Raw genomic sequence first — 16,358 nt, 5'->3', positions numbered from 1 at the left:
TTGAACTGAAACGCCTGAAATGAAGCCATACCAAAAAGAAATATAATTGTTTTTATTTCAACATTTATTTCCTGACAGTTGTATATGAAATTAATATGCAGGTTACTATGGATTTGACGTGCTGAAGAACTGGCAAAGTTGGGCACTGTGGCTCTGATAACCATCTGCTAAAATAAAGACGGTAAGGAGTTACCTACTTATAGCCTTATTGTGTATCTTGAAGCTTTTCATTTGTGTTTTTCATTTTTTTTATTATTGCAGAGGATTTCTCAGGAAATTCTCACCACTCTGTGGTGCTGTGAACCAGAATACTAATGCACGGCACTAAAAACAAAACTTGCTTTCCTTGAGAACTCCCATCTTTCTCAATACTATTCTTCATGTTACTCTGATTTAGTTGTTTCTGCGCATTTAAACACACCATGCTAGGTGAACTGCAAGTTTTCAGAAAAACCTTTATTTTTTCACTACTCATGGCTGGGTGGAATATATTGTATGGACTCGTCACAGTAGCTTGGTAGTTAGGTGCTTGACAGTTGTCATATATTTGATCCCAGTAATGGTATAGCACCTTTTAAATGAAGGTAAAATGAGAAGCTTGCTCACTATATGATTTGAGTGATCATTACGGAGTCCCATATGGTCAATATATATCCGTCCTTCATAGCCCAAGTCATGGACATTAAATGCCATGAGCTAAACTTATATTCATTCATGACTCTACAAGGGGCGCAGTAAGTTTGAATTTTGTTGCTAATATCTTTTGAAGTTTTATTGCTGTCTTGTCAGTTTAAAGGTAAGCAAATGGCATATGATTTAGTGCCTAAAATGAAGAGCTTGGCATCACATTTGTTCTTGTACACATGCTAATATGCAGTGCAAATTTTTGTTATGGTGAATATATGTACAATGCTTGAAGACTGACTGAAGCTCATGATGAACAGAATTTTTTAGTTATACTAATATTTATTTAATACTGAAAATAATTACATTCTTTTAGGGTTGCTGATCTTTTCTATGATGCGAATTGTATTATACACCGATAAGTCATAATAGTGGTAGACTATGAAATCCATGTAGGAAAATTTTTAATAGTAAAATTTCTTTTTCACTTCAGATGCCAGGGGTACGATTCTTTCGGTGCCCACGATGTGCCTCCCACCACTTCTCCCTACGTGCTCTCTTCAGACACCTGCGAACTACCCATGGCCATGAAACAAATTGGGTGTGTGGTTTGAGTGGCTGCATGCAAACATTTCGTCAGTTTTTTTCATTTAAAAAGCATGTATATCGGAAGCATTGTGCACTCATAGAAGAAATGCATCCCTGTTACTTTGTGAGAATGGGAACTACAAGAAGAAATACCAGTGTATATGATGTGCCAACAGATGATGAACAACCTTTAGACACCCAGGATGAGCAGCATGAATCAATGAACAAGTCAGATGACTATGCTTATGCACTGGCAATGCTACTGCTAAAGTGGAAGGAAGGAAGGCGGCTACCAGAGTCCACTGTACATGAATTAGCCAATGATATTATCGATTTTATGGAGATCATTGGAGATCATCAGCAACTTCATGGTGAGCCAGCCATCAACATAAAGGAAGTATGCAAACAAAAACTTCACCAGCTGCGGACAAGATCTGGGCGGACTGAATATTGGAAGGCACATTTTCCTGTTGTTCAGTCCCGCACGATAGTACTGCAAGGAAATGACACCATGGAATATGTTCCTCTATGCGATGTGCTCAAGTGCATTCTTGAATACTCCCACAATTCAGAAGAGTGCAGAAGTTACCCCAGCACGGATGCTTACCTGGTTTCGGTGTTTGATGGCAGTGCGTTTCAAAACCATGAGTACTTTGCAGGTGACACCAGTAAAGTTTGCCTGCAGTTGTACAGTGATGAGTTTGAAGTGTCTAACCCCCTTGGTAGCAAGAGGGGAACATATAAAATGACAGCTGTGTACTTCTCAGTGTTAAATTTTGATGCAAAGTTGCGGTCAGCACTCTCTGGTATTCACTTGGCACTCCTTGTCAAAGATAAACACATTGCCACCTATGGACTCTCTAAGATTCTTGAGCCTTTCATTGCAGATGTCAGGATATTGGCAAATCATGGCATAACTGTGAATGGTAATTTGGTGAAAGGGTCAGTCTTTATTTTCACAGGAGACAATTTATCTAGTCACAGAATGGGTGGCTTCAAATGCTCATTCAACCAAGGAAGAATTTGTAGGCATTGCATGGCTTTGCGGACTGAAATCAACTACAAATATTTGGAAAGTGATTTTGTACTTCGCTCAGCAGAAGGGCACAAACACCATATGAATATGTTGAGTGCAGGGCTGCCAACTCTTTCACTGTATGGGGTCAAGGAGCCATGCGCTCTTTTATGCCCTGGCTTTGACCCGACACAACACTTTCCACCGGATATTATGCATGACCTCCATGAAGGAGTCATACCATTTGCACTGCGCCATATATTATTTTTGTTAATTGAACAACAGTTTTTCTCTCTCAGTGCTTTAAACAGGACTATTTCAGAATGGGTTTATGATGCATATGATATCTGCAACAAACCAGAGCAAATTACTAAGGAATACCTTCAAGGGAGAGTGCCTTTGAAGGGCTCAGCAACACAAGTATTTTGCCTGTTTCGCACCCTAACCTTTTTTGTTGGGGATAATGTTCCTTCAGACAGTGCAGCATGGCAGGTTTATCTGCTTCTCCGAGAAATTGTTGACATTGTCATGAGCCATAAAATTCCAGTGTCGCACATTGCCTACTTGCAAAGAAAAATACATTTTTTTTGTCTTGAATTCAGAGCATTGTTTCCTGCAGCATCGCTTCCATGTAAGCTGCACTATCTCATACACTATCCTTCATACATACAAAAGTTTGGACCATTGAGCTTGCTATGGGCAATGCGATTTGAGGCAAAGCACCAGTACTTCAAAGATATTGCTCGGAAAATACGGAACCGAAAAAATCTTTCCCACAGTCTTGCAATGAGGCACCAGTTCCTCCAGAGTTATTTACTTTCTGCAGGTGACAGACCAATTTCCAGTAATACAGGCATGAAGTGCATATTGTATGAGCATCTTCCAGACTGTATTAAAGAATTCATCACAGAGAATAACACTGAGTCAACAAACACATTTGTTGTACAATCTGTGACCATTGATGGGAGGACATACAGGACAGGATGTTGCCTGGTCAAACATGCACCTGAAGATAGTCTTCCAGAATTTCTCCTTGTCTCTCAACTATTCTATGCAAACAAGGTGCTCCTGGTTATGGTAAAAATGCTCGAAACTGTTTGTTTTGATGAGCATTTTCATGTATATGTTGTCAATACAATTGAAAAGTACAGTGTCCTGACTTCATTTGCAGAGTTTGAAGTAGAACCTTTGTACATGCGTGCACACAAGGGTCGGAATGTTATAAGCACTCGCCATTCATTGTTCTGAATCTTTATATGAAATATTTAGCCTGTCTAACTAAAAAAATAAAATTGTACAGCTACACAGTGAACTGTCCTATCTTCAGGTATTGTGCACAATTGTATTAGTCTTGTTATTCCCTTGCACTCCTCCAGATGAGGACAAGTCCATTTATTGAAACATATATACTAGTGGACTAAGCCTCCCCCTTCTCTTGCTCAAATTTTTTTTTTACTTTGTATGCTCAGTTTCACCTTGTTCTATATGGTATTGTAAGATTTTTTTATTAATTTATCATGCATGAGCTATTCATGTTGGAGGCTCGCTTGGAATTCAAACCAATAACCTTTTTTACTGCAAGTTGTATGCCCTCAAACCATGATTTCAGTGATTATGGCTCGCAACCACATAAAGCATGGCAGTCAATGTCCACTACACAAGTAGGCACCAAATACAATACCAGCCGAAGATATTAAAACGTCATATACCTCACCATGAAAACATTTCACCAGTGAGACTAAGACACGTGTAAACAGTTTCAAGTGCGTATAGACTATTTTTACTTTGGTGAATCATCATTTTTTATACAAGCTGTGAAACAATGGCTCTATGTTAAGTCAGATTTCTTGGATGTCTCGAGTCTGAAAATAAACTATCATGCTCTGTGTAAACATTTATTGATTGTATTTTGCCACTGCAAATGTCTATGTGCGTGATATGTGCATGCTATAAATTCCAATGCATTTGAAAACAATGAACTTTCTAAGAGAATAAATATCCTGTTCAAATGCTGAATACTTGTTCCTCTCACTGTGCCAATTCATTTCTGCTTAGTTATTGTTATACATGCTAACAAAGATGCTTTCTTAATGCATATACTTGCAGCATGTGCACCCATTTTTTTTCGCACCTTTCCTACAGTGTCCTTTGCACCCTTCTTGTAAATGCACCCTTACCATAGGGTGTGCCTGCCCAAATAGGGTGCAATACAGTGCCTCACCCTTTTTTCCACCCTTTAGGGTGAGATACTGCCAAATAGGGTGCTCTAAGGGAGCGCTATGGGGTGGAAACCCATGCCGCACCCTTTTTTGCACCCCTAAAGGTGAGATTCTGTTTAGTGCACACTAAACAACTTCTCACCCTTAAGGGTGGAAACTGGCTTGTCCCCAGACGCTCACCCTTTTTTAGTAAAAGGGTGCAACCAGTAGGGTGCAAACAATAGGGTGCAGATACTGCACCCTTAAAAAAGGGTGCCAAGCTTAAAATTTTAGAGGGTGCAATGGTTGCACCCTTGTCGAAGGGTGCAATATTTCCTTTGCACCTTTTTGCACCCTTACTAAAAGGGTACTCGAAGGGTGCACCACATGCATATGGACTGAAGCAGATGCCTCGGATTGATGCGGGGCAAGAAATGTATCCACAAATGTATATAAATACTATAGGCCTGCATTTCGAGTCTTCATGATTCTGGCCCTCGAACGATTGCTACAAGCAGAGGAACTTATTGTCAATGCTCGGTGACAACTCCACATCTCTTCCCATGTTTCCACCAATGCATGCGAGAGTGAAAACAACTTAAAAAAGGTCAGTGCATGGCAATCAATATTCAGTGAATGACAATGTAACAGAAAATGCTTCCCACAGATGTAATGTTCTAGCTAAGCAATTTTTACGATCCCGTTTTAGACTATATACTGCTTCAGTTGAGGGCCTCTCTGCACATATATCACAGAGGTGCTTGTCCACCATCCGAACATGCCTACAAAGTATACGAACATATCAAGATAGTGCAGGCTGATCCCTGAAACTGTTATTTGATTTTCCCCAGCAAAGGCAAATAGTATACACCTGCCGCATTGCGAGCATGCATATATAGAGTGACATCTATCAGTTTTGGTGGCAAAGTTTATTAACACTGTAACCAAAATACTTTGTTGGTTTACATAGTTGAACATCCCAAAATGACTTGAAATTTATTACACTGTATATCATGATTTAAATACAAACAAAACCACATCACTTAGTGAAATGCACCTCATTCACTGAAATGGCTAAGAAATACTTTATCAGGTGCGAGACAGCAAAAATAAGCTTTCGATACAAAATCTGCATTATTGAGCAGCTGTTGAGCATAAATGTAATTTTAGGGCAACTTGAATGAAGGCACTCAATGTAAATGTTCACTAAACCATCAAGGCTTCTGTTATGCCCTCCTTAGACTGCAACACAGTAGAAATACCTACTTACAAATGGCCCCAGTGGCCATAAATTAAGACAAAATATTGCCAGATTTGTAATAATGAACAATGATGGAATACACGCAAGTGCAGTGTCAATGAAATGACAGCTCAACAAAACTTGAATAGAGGCTAAATGTTGCATTGCAACTTGACGAAAGAACAAAGGAGAAAGGAACAGAGAGAGAGACAGATAAAGGAAGGAAAGGACAAAAACAGATTTTATCACCAGAAAAAAGATATGCATTGGTTCGTGCATTGCCCTGGTTCTTTGCAATCTCTTTTTAGCTTTTGTAGACCACGCCCTTCAGCAGAGTTTTCATGTTGTATCTCCACGGGCACGGAAAGGACTTTTGCCCTACCTATCAGCACATCAGAACTGTCAAGAGAGCTATCGCTAACTAATGCTTGGGGCCTGCCCTTACAAAGTTATGCCTGCATAGTCGAGTTTTAGTAAGCAATTACACAGGTCGCTGTCTGCCGGTTACCCCTGCACGGTCATTGCATCAGTAACGGAAGCCCTTCATCAGAAAATCAAGTGAGCATGCTTGGGAAAAAGATTGCGCCACAGAAAATATGGTTATACCTATTGTGGTATCGTGTATGCGTAAGGTTGGCCACCACGTGAAGAAAGTAGTGAACAGACATGGCATGCTGGTGGTGTCGTTCACTCCGAAGAAGTAGGCCGAGCTGTGCTCACGCATTTCTATAGTGTTGAAAACCGAGCGTATGTAAGAAGCATGCTAACCGGTTTGTCAACTGCTGCATGGGGGCCGTTTATGAGATTTTTCACCTGGGGGAAGGCATACATAGGCCAGACCGGGTGCTGTACCAATGAACGGACAGGGGATCATTTGCAGGCTTTAAAGCACATTGTGCGAACTGTACTGCGTGCGAGCCGCAACTGAGAAACGTTAAGATCCTGGGTAGAGGCCACGAGAAGCCACAGAATATGGGGGAAATAATATCACACTTGCCTGGCTTTTTTTTGGTGCAAGTTCACACAAGTTTTGCCAAATTAATGCTTGTGGCAAAGCATAACACAGAAAACTGCATTTGTATCACAACAACACAACTGTCCTAACCCCTTGTACCTGTCTACAAATAATAAACAAGTGAACTCAATACAAAAGACCACAACATACAACTCAGCCTCTGTAAACATGCATATTTCGGTACACTTTGTTTAGAAATTTTGTAGCCACCGGTCTTGGTGCACTCAATGAAAGCCCAAAAAAGAGCCGCTCCAGCACAACAAAGGTGTTGAACAACTTGCGGTTGTACTGGATGTTGAAAAGCCAGTATGCAGACATAACAGCTGCCAGTCCCTCTTCAGCATTTTTTACGGAGAACAGTCTATCCCGGTCCACCCTCATATGCAGCAGGTTGGCATCCTCAACGTTTTCTCCAGAGTACAAGACGCAAGGGGTAGCTGGAACACTTGAGTCCTGAGGGGGCAATAAAATATTGCATCAGCACCTACTGTGCATGAGGTATTCCCTCATAACCACACTTTGATGCACTCTTTGTAAAGCTGCTTAAGGCTGTAATACAAACAATGTTAACACAAATTGCTTGTTTGATAGCTGCGCCTAAAATATTTATGCCCCATGGAATTATTTCGATGAAGGCCATTATGTCCACAATCTTAACTGGCAGGCTTTATGTTTCTCACTCCTTAAACAAAATTTACTCAGGTTAACATATGACTTAAATTGAACACTGGTGAAAGCAAACAGCACAATTATCTTCCCAACTGGAATCTGCAAGCTGTTTAGAGACTCCATTAAAAAACTTGTTATGGGGCAGTAGAGGTTGTGTTACTGTACTGCTTCTGAAAAAAATACAGTAGGTATGCGAGTATGGCATAGCCTTTACTGAAACGCAGTATTACATTTCTTTTCATGCCACAACATAGGAAAACTATTTGACTGTCATATACAGTGTGACACCATCTCCTGCAAACAGTTCTAAGGCTTTTTGCCTCTACTGATGCTGCTGCTGCTCTTTCCTTCAAGTTGTGAAAGCATTTTATTCCACCCATTCTTAAATTAGATTTACTGTTTATGTTTATGAGGCTTAATGTCCCAAAGCAAGTCAGGCTATAAGAGACACTGTAGTGGAGGGCTCAAAATATCCACCACCTAGGGTTATTTAATGTGCACTGACGTTGCACAGCACACTGGAGCCCTACTTTTCGCCTCCATCGAAAAGTGGCCGCTGAAGCCGGGATTTGATCCCGTGTTTATGGGCACCACAGTCAAATACCAAACCACTGCACCACTGCTCTGTCTGTTGCTCAATATAGGAAACATCAGGTATCAAGCAATCTTGAACTCGGAAAGAAAAAGATGTTGGCTTTCTATCAGACAGTATCTTCAAAAGAATGCAGGTCATCCAGTGGAAGGTTTTTAATGGACACATATAATGGTTCTCAGTAGAGTAACTATAAAGATAATTACCTTCACCTGCTAATGGCAGAATTATTTCTGCAAAGCATAACACATTTTTGCAAGTGTTTTGACCAAATGGCATAGTACTAAAAAGGCATTGTTGCCAAAAAACTTTTAAATGACCTTACCTCCTCGTGTAAGAAGAGAGTTGACAGAGCGTCCTGCTCCTTGACATTGCCAGACAATACGCGAAGGACTGCGATGGTCAGGATGTCTGAAAAGGAAGTCACATTGTCAACAATTGAATCCAATTTTATTTTATTGGCACCATACTAAACCCCAGTACCCTATGAAAAGGTTCCCTTTTCAGAAAAAGGATTTGGTTTTGTGAGCTTCTGTTCCTATCAGTCAAAGAATATAACGCGAGGCTATCCTCTTAATTACATCTGTCACAAGTTGAAAGCATTTCCTAGATTTTTAAATTGGCTGTTTTGTAGCTGCTATGGCATTCAATATTCTCTATCTAATCACACAGCTCTAATATTGTTCCCATTTTTTTTTTCATCTGAGGCCAATAAACTGCAGCTCCAGACAAGATACAGGCTGTAAACCTAAAAACACTTCTCCAAACAACCAAATGTAGCAATAAGCAGCAATTGTGATGTCTAGTATCATATCTATGAAAGAAACCATTCAATAGGATAGAATAGGAAATACGTTAATTTCTCTAGGAAGGTCTTGTACTAGAAGCAGAAGCGGTCCATCTTCCGTCTTCTCACAGGGTCAGTGGCCCTATTCCAGGGCTGCGCTGAGCTTCGCTGCTCGCTGGGCGTGCTGGATCAGACCTAGTTGGCAATCCAGATCGCCGCTGGATTGCCAACTTTCAATAATATGCTATATACAGTAGGCCTGAAATGTGCTATTTAAAGTCATAACACCACTTACGTCGTGTTCGCAGCCTTTGTGGATCCATGTCGCGGGCTTGTTCCAGCAATGTCATGGCACTTGCTTCGCAGGTGATTACTTTCTGTTCAACCAGTTTAGCAATGCTCTCAATGCCACTTGCAATCGAAGCTGATGGATCAATTTTTGTAAGTATCTGGAAGTCGCTGCAGAACTGAGAGAAAAAATGCACATTTAACTGCTTTGGAACAAGAACCTAGCAAATTCTAAAAGTACAAAAATGTATCTCAATGAGACTCTTTGAACACACACACAGATATATATATATATATATATATATATATATATATAGCAGACAATTGAAAGGGAAATGAGAGGCTTGCTATTAAAGAATTTAAAGGAGTGAACAGCCTAAGAGTGCAAAGCAAACGTTGGGTTTCTTCCCTTTTTTTTATGTTTATACTGTTGACATTGACACGAATTAGTCTTATGGTGATTATCGGCATAAAGAACATTAAATGCAAAGCAGAAGGAAAAACTGTGCCGATGGTGGGAGATATACACATATATCTGTATTTCTAAAATAAATGCCAGTTGCTAATCAGTGCCTGTGTAGTGTTCTCGCTTCATACTGTGTTAGCACTGCTTTCACCATGAAATAAAATAAATTGCCGAACCCTCCCAGAATGCATCTCTGCATCAAGTCACCATATTTTATCCCTGCCATTTTTTGCAACCTTTAGTTAAGTGCTTCATTTACAGAGATTGCACCATTTGCATTACAACTCACAAAACATGCACTAAGTTGCCATGAATGAAGGTGGCTCCCCAATCAAGGTGAACGATAGATTTTCCACCTCTCACTGGCATTCACAATACCTGACTTACCCTTTCGAAATTCATCACGTAAGGGTACTTCATTTTGATGTCACGCACATTGCTTGTAGCAAAATCAGAGATCCTATCTTTCGATGTCAGCTTCAGCCTTTCCTTCATCTCCTCTTCATCAGGCGCAGATTTCATATGCTCACACATAAGCCATTCAATATGCATTGCCAAGCTCTCTTCGTCTTCGCCTGGCATTTCACACATTGCAACGGCCTGAAGGAAGCAACACAAAGTAGCTAAACGTGATATACACTTGCACTATGCAAGGAAAAATTCATTATCTTCTAATTGAAATTCTTTACCTCACTTTTCATATGCAATATTCTTTAAGTTCATAGTCACCATGAATTTCTTGATTGATAGTAAGATGTAATTAAATGTATTAACAAATGACCTAATTTGTTTTTTCCACCTGCTAGACAACCATTCAACCAACCAGCAAATGATTATGACTGAATGCCAAAAAATATGATACATATAATATAATACTCATTTATTATTCTTATTGTTTATTATAGGGTATTCTAGCTTTTTGCTGCTATATGCCCCCCCCCCCAGTGGCTCAGTGGTTAAGGCACTCTACTGCTGAACCCAAGGACCTGGGATGGAATCCGGGCCGCTTTTCGATGAAGGCGTAAAGCAAGGTGCCGGTGTGCTCTGCGATGCCAGCACATGTTAATGAACCCTAGTTAGTCGAAATTTGCTGGAACTCTCCACTACGGCATTTCTCATAGCCTCGGTCACATTGGTATTGTAAGCGCCATCAACCAACCCAACCTTTATGTTGCTACTTGTCTGACCTAATTTTGTTTAGTTTTGTCCAAAAAGTTTATGCATGCTCAATAATATTTGGAAGCATTAGCACATACAAATACTGCACACCTTGTTAGCTTTCTGTGCATTATGCTAGCTGAACAAATTGAAATATTGCATTATAGTGCAGAATGCTACTCACCATCTTTGGCATCTTGTGTCGCTGGAGCTCACCAGTCGTTGCCTTGCTAGATTTTCTTCGTGCTGCAAATTTACTACGGTTTTCGGCCACTCGTCCGACACGTGGCAGGGCTCGTCGTTGGTGCTTAAACCTGTACCCCAAGGCTACTTTCCAGGAGTCCTAAACATAGTAAAAAAAGGAAAATTAACTGTGTACCTGCATGCAGCAGGATTCAATGACACTGTATATTTTGTGTTTAACATCAGAAAGTGATTACTACAAAGGAAGGGGTTGAATTGAGATCTGACCATGAAATAAAATTCATAGAAAAAAGGGCAGCTACAGCTATACAAAACACTGATGACATAATGAATGGCAGAAAATATTAAGGCATTACAATTTTACTTCCTGATTATTCCAAGTCATGCATCCCGTGTGGCACTCAAATTGCCTCTGGTCTGCTCAAAACAATTCTTTAGATATTATCCCTTCATAATGAAATCGTAAAATAGTTTTGCTGAAAAAAAAAGTTAGTGAGCTGAGCAATGTGAGCTTTTTCAAAAAGAAAGATGCTTGGAATCACGAAATAGTTAAAAAGAATTCAAATGTTTGAAAACCACTGCAGAATTGTTTAATGGCAATTGAACAGGATTATGCTTTTAATTAAATATGAGGCATTAAGCTTTGTACTGAAAAATAATTTTATCATATTGAGAGAAAATGTCAAAATATACAATTTTTTTCATTCCTTTAGAGATATCAACTTGCTCTCAAGAATTTAGAAATAACCATAATGCTTCCAAAAGTCTATTAACAACATTGTCACAGCTCCATAACTATAAATAGCAGCAAAAACTGCCAAGCCTGCAAAAGATTGCATTTTGAGCCTTAAGCACCCTTCACATTTACCTTCAGGTTGGCCAAGTAAAAATGCTAATAGCAGATTAAATGCAAAGTTTTGTTTCCTTTCATTTCTGAAATTGTCATCCAGTCAACTTTTGTTTAAAGCGATAAAATAATTTTTGATGTTAGCTCTCGTGCCACAAGTTGTGCCGTCCTTTAAGGTCCATACAAGTTATATATGTGGTTATTTTATTAAATCTTCCATTTTTTCCACTGTTTGGTTCCTTATATTTTTAACTACGAAGCTAAAGAAGATATAATGTGACACTGGGCAGTTAGACTTCCATAGATTGTTTTTGCTTATAAAACTGAAATGAACCTACTTTGGCATTAGGGAGCCAAGAGCAGAAAAACGCGTGTATTCAGCATGCTGCCTCACAAGGACGAAGAGGGACGACCAGCCACAATGGCAGGCGTACACACACAAGTACTTTATATCTGAATATTACGAAAGCATTGCACGCCTCAGAGTGCAACGTGACCGAGCGAAGTGCACACCGGTGTGGTGAGAAACTCAAAATGGGCACAGGCGTTGAGCGCGGCCCGCTTGCGCAGATGTGCCTCAATCACATGAGCAGGCTCCTCGCATGATTACCTGGTTGACTACTTATCTTTCCAATGCCTGCCTACAGTGGTAACTTCATTTAAGCACAGTAACTATGCATTTCATTTGCTAACGGTGTCGACGGTTCTGTGCTCAGTGGTGAAGATGTGTTAGGAGATGACGCAACTTATGGTGCGAGAACTGCACTTCAAAAATTTTTTTTTTCTTGCTTTATACAAAAAGTACTTCAATGAAAAAAAAAAGCAACATGACTGGCAATAAACTGTTGTACTCAGTATACTATTGCATTGTTACCTGAGCACTCAGGATAAAAGTAACAAGCTTTTTATTGCCAAAAACACTGTCTTCAATTCTAGAATTTGTTTACCTTGATGTACACTGTTTCGTCCCCTGTAACAGTACTTATATTTAATAGCCATGTAGGAAACGAAGCTGGTTATTAACAAACTGCCGAGTAGCTTGATCCTTAAAAAATCAATGAAAATGGTACTTCTAACTTTTATAGTCTTTTAAAGAACATTTTTACCATGCAAAACTGCATGCCCACCCATCTAAAAAGATAACTATGAAAACGCAATTTTACATATACGTAAAATGTTTTCTCAAAATTTATTTTTTTAGCCTAGGACTCTTGGCATGGAAAGACCAGTCGGCTGCCTTCACTGCAAAATGAAGTCTTTTCACTGTGTTTGAAGATGAATCATAACCAGCAAATGTAGGTTGTAATTTCATGCACTGCTCCGCTCAAGGCATCAACTTTTACACTGTTACTGCATCTGCTAAATGTGCTATCATAAAGGATGCGCCCATTATAGGTAGGTGTCACCAGCAAAAAAGGGATATTTACTTACAGCTCCACTTCCTACAACATCCTTTAGCTGAGGGTATTTCTCGATCAGAAGTGAGGTGACTTTTGCATAAAAATTGCGGGTAGGGAACCTGAAAAACATTACCAAAATTAACCTTGTCTTAATTTGCCATCAGCTACAAATTACACAATTGCCACAATGAGCTGTGATTAGTTTGCTCTCACCAATATTGCAATTTTCCTCAGAAATGCATGCAAGTAAATATTCAAAACTCGAGCCTGAACACTTTTAAAGTAATTTCAAATTTAAGGGTCTTCCCCTAAGGTCACTCAAATGATGGTCTGTTGACCTTTTTCATCACAAAATTGTCCTCAGTTTCGTCGATACCTTTTCTGTGCTGCTGGGCCTTCATTTTATATAGAATTCATTTTATACCCTTAGCAGGGAAGAAGTCAGACTTACAAATGCAACTTCTTGCATAAGGATCTTACTGGACTGGTGGTAAGTGCATCAAAATTATGCAATGGTTTTAATGATATTGAAATCTGAAGTAGAGGACAAGAGGTGGAAAAAGTTTAAAGAACATCCAAAACATTTTTTTTTATTGTCCACAGACATTTTCTTTGCTCACCATTTTCTTGAAATTAGCATGACTGTATCTCTGTATTGAGACATAATATAAATATAAGCTTTAGCAGTTTGATAGATAAGTGTGTTGACAACATAGTGTGAAATTGTTGCTGCTCTACCAAAAGCATTTTTTGAGATAAAGGCTTGCAAAGTAGGTAATATTTCATTTCCTAGCCCGATTTTGAGATTTTATAAAAGCCCCTATACTACCGAAAAAAAGCAAAACTTAAGTGAATACAAATGAAACATGCACATATTTAGTGAGACAATTTTCAGCTACCTAACTTCTACATTTTGTGTAATTCATAACCAAAGTTGGACAAAACAGCAGAGAAGATAGCCGTGGCACTCCACTTTTTTGTCCCTGTGCCCTGTGCCTCGAAAAGCGTTTTGGCAGCAAAACCAATTAAGGTCTTTTTTGCAGTCATCAGGCAACAATATATAAAATTTTGATGTAATTATACAAGGTAGACCGACCATGCTTTGATCTTTCGTGGAAATACCCTACATGAGACCAGAGCTTAATATACGAAGCTCATTAATAAACAACATATTTGATTAACGTCTGAATTGAAACTCTTGAGGAAACCAATGAATGGTTTTGCCAAACCGTTACACGATTCCAGATCAAATTAGAAAAAAGATTTCAGTATTGTTTACAACATTACAGAAATTCAGCAATCGTCAAGGTTTTTAAATTAACCAAAACTGGAATTATCAAGCATTCATTCGGCAATGCTCTCTAAGCTTTGAAATATAGAAAACCTGGGAATAAAACCTTCATATACTATTAATGGTATCAAGATTTTTTGCGCAATATATCATGCCCTGTGACTGATTTAGCAGGCATGCTCACAGCTACCAAAATAATTCGGAGGATAATTTACTCACAGAGTAATCTTCATCATTTCAGTGAAGAGCGTGTTGACGATTTTTTTGAACGCTGCCGAAGAAAGCGGTTTGCCACTGACTATGTCACCATGTAGGGCTCCCAGGCTTGGTAACACAAAAGTATGGCCATCATCATCTGAGTGTGACGGCCTGCAAAAAAGCTGTAGCTTAGAGCTCAGTTCTGAACACACTACCTGAGACTCATAGACTATAGTACTCCAATCAGACACACTTACAAATCAAAATAACCGCCCATTCCGATTTCTTGTTCTTGCTCACCACTGGGAGTCACATTTTCCGACGTTGTATCCTGTAAGTGAAAAAAAAAAAAATCACGAAAGCTTAAATATAAATTCATGTCTGTGCTGCGGCTTTCCTTGATATGCATTTCTTAAAGATAAATACCTGTGACGAAGTTGAAGCAATCTGCTCCTTACTGACATGTGAGTGCAGCTGAATTTTTGACATATCAGCAATTGTGTCTTCATCAGAGAGGTCAACATATTCTTCGAACGCCTTGTCCAGTATCTGTGAACAACGAAGTAAAAGTGAGTTTTTTTTCCTCCTAAACCAAAGTTTTTGCCGAAGAAAGTTATCAGTCCACAACGACGTGGCGACGTGGGACAGACAACTTAAGCGACTTAATCAAGCGCCGAAGGCAGCTCAAGCCGTCACTCGTTTGAACGCGCTGAGGACCGGCCAGCGCAGCCACCAGCCCCTTTCATACTTCCCGCGCATTGCACTTGAGAGAGTTTATAAGAGAGTTTATAAGAGAGAAAGTTTATAAGAGACAGTTTTCTAGCCTCTCACAGTAGAAAAAAGAACGAAAACAAAAAATTTCGAACCCACAAAATCTGCGCTCACTCTACATTCTCGAGAGCATGGCGCCTTTTGACAACACCGCGCCTCTCAAAATTGACCAAAGCGCACTGCCATATTGGAGACTGAGCTGTGCTCATAGCACAGGAAAAAGCTGCGGATTCCCCCCCCCCCCCCCCCCCCCCAACTGCTTCACTGCCCAGTCAAACCGGTTTCTCACAGAGTCGTGAAAGGTCTCACGTACGGCTGTACACAAGGTTGTTCCGGCACCCGTGTGTCACGTGATTGCGCATCCTGGAAGATTTCGTGCTTGCAGAGCAACATTTATTCCCTGTCGTTTTGAAGAACATGCAGCCCGCAATTAATGCTTTAAGCTTTTGTCACTGACGAGAATGACATTCTCATATCTGGGCTGTGACGAATAGGCGATTTGTAGAGCATGGTATGGCAGCGGCTACGACAGGTTGGCGCGCGCTTCTGGAAAACGTGCTTTGTCAAAAGCCTCATTTAGCGACTCAACACTCAACGAAGCTTCCTTTCGTATAAATAAGTTTCGGGCAAAGTTTTCAACACATGCGCGAGCCTTTTTGAGCGCCATTGAAAACAAAGAAACAAAGATACACTTGCCTGAAACGAGCTCGATGACAGGTCCACCTTGCCGCCGAGAACCGGGCAAGCGCGAATGGCTTCTTTGAGCGCGTTGAGCGTGTTTCCCTCAATTGAATATGTCCTGGCCGCACCAAGGTGTGGCACAGCAACTAAACACCGCATCGTAACTGAAAATGCTTAGAAAGACACCTACACAAGCTTTCCGACGCGCTAGTTGCCGAGGAAATCAAAAGAATGCGAGCACGCAGCGAGCACCACATTAAACGCATCGAAGAAAGAAAGCATGGAGGGAGCGCGCGGCAGAACCTAGTAATAAAAAATAAAAAGGA

At 40.0% G+C, this 16,358-nt stretch overlaps 2 protein-coding genes and 1 long non-coding RNA gene across 4 annotated transcripts; 1 reads left to right on the top strand and 2 right to left on the bottom strand.

Annotated features, from left to right (window-relative positions):
• Positions 1-83: 83 nt before the first annotated feature.
• On the top strand, positions 84-3,489 carry LOC146178556 (uncharacterized). The gene is made up of 2 exons (XM_084578358.1): positions 84-181; positions 1,118-3,489. Exon 2 carries the CDS (start codon positions 1,118-1,120, stop codon positions 3,473-3,475), a length of 2,358 nt encoding a protein of 785 aa, XP_084434484.1. The 5' UTR covers positions 84-181; the 3' UTR covers positions 3,476-3,489.
• On the bottom strand, positions 947-1,893 carry LOC146178557 (uncharacterized). Its single transcript, XR_014700616.1, has 2 exons — positions 1,820-1,893; positions 947-1,199 (listed from the first exon to the last, which is right to left on the bottom strand). It is a non-coding gene; the product is annotated as an uncharacterized LOC146178557 (long non-coding RNA).
• A 1,128-nt stretch (positions 3,490-4,617) lies between the features above and the next one.
• On the bottom strand, positions 4,618-16,358 carry LOC146178555 (sterile alpha motif domain-containing protein 3-like). Of its 2 annotated transcripts, XM_084578359.1 has the most exons (10): positions 16,048-16,357; positions 15,007-15,129; positions 14,838-14,911; positions 14,602-14,751; positions 13,123-13,210; positions 10,825-10,983; positions 9,870-10,082; positions 9,024-9,195; positions 8,267-8,352; positions 4,620-7,133 (listed from the first exon to the last, which is right to left on the bottom strand). In XM_084578359.1, exons 1-10 carry the CDS (start codon positions 16,189-16,191, stop codon positions 6,834-6,836), a joined length of 1,509 nt encoding a protein of 502 aa, XP_084434485.1. In that variant the 5' UTR covers positions 16,192-16,357; the 3' UTR covers positions 4,620-6,833. The 2 variants fall into 2 exon arrangements, with proteins under 2 accessions (XP_084434486.1, XP_084434485.1); XM_084578360.1 differs by lacking the exon at positions 9,870-10,082 and having other exon boundaries at positions 4,618-7,133; positions 16,048-16,358.

Source organism: Amblyomma maculatum, chromosome 9 (assembly GCF_055883805.1).
Source record: "Amblyomma maculatum isolate TAMU_Amacu chromosome 9, ASM5588380v1, whole genome shotgun sequence".
Lineage (NCBI taxonomy): Eukaryota > Metazoa > Arthropoda > Arachnida > Ixodida > Ixodidae > Amblyomma > Amblyomma maculatum.
The sequence above is the reverse complement of the archived record's forward strand: the minus strand, read 5'-3'. Positions and strand labels throughout refer to the sequence as shown.

Excerpts from the sequence above, each read along its gene's own strand:
- LOC146178555 (XM_084578359.1), bottom strand. The coding sequence starts at position 16,191 with ATGCGGTGTTTAGTTGCTGTGCCACACCTTGGTGCGGCCAGGACATAT. Across the intron at positions 14,752-14,837 it reads ATGGGCGGTTATTTTGATTT|GCCGTCACACTCAGATGATG; the intron begins GTAAGTGTGTCT and ends GCTTTTTTGCAG. Across the intron at positions 8,353-9,023 it reads ACAAAGGCTGCGAACACGAC|ACATCCTGACCATCGCAGTC; the intron begins GTAAGTGGTGTT and ends CTTCCTTTTCAG.
- LOC146178556 (XM_084578358.1), top strand. The coding sequence starts at position 1,118 with ATGCCAGGGGTACGATTCTTTCGGTGCCCACGATGTGCCTCCCACCAC.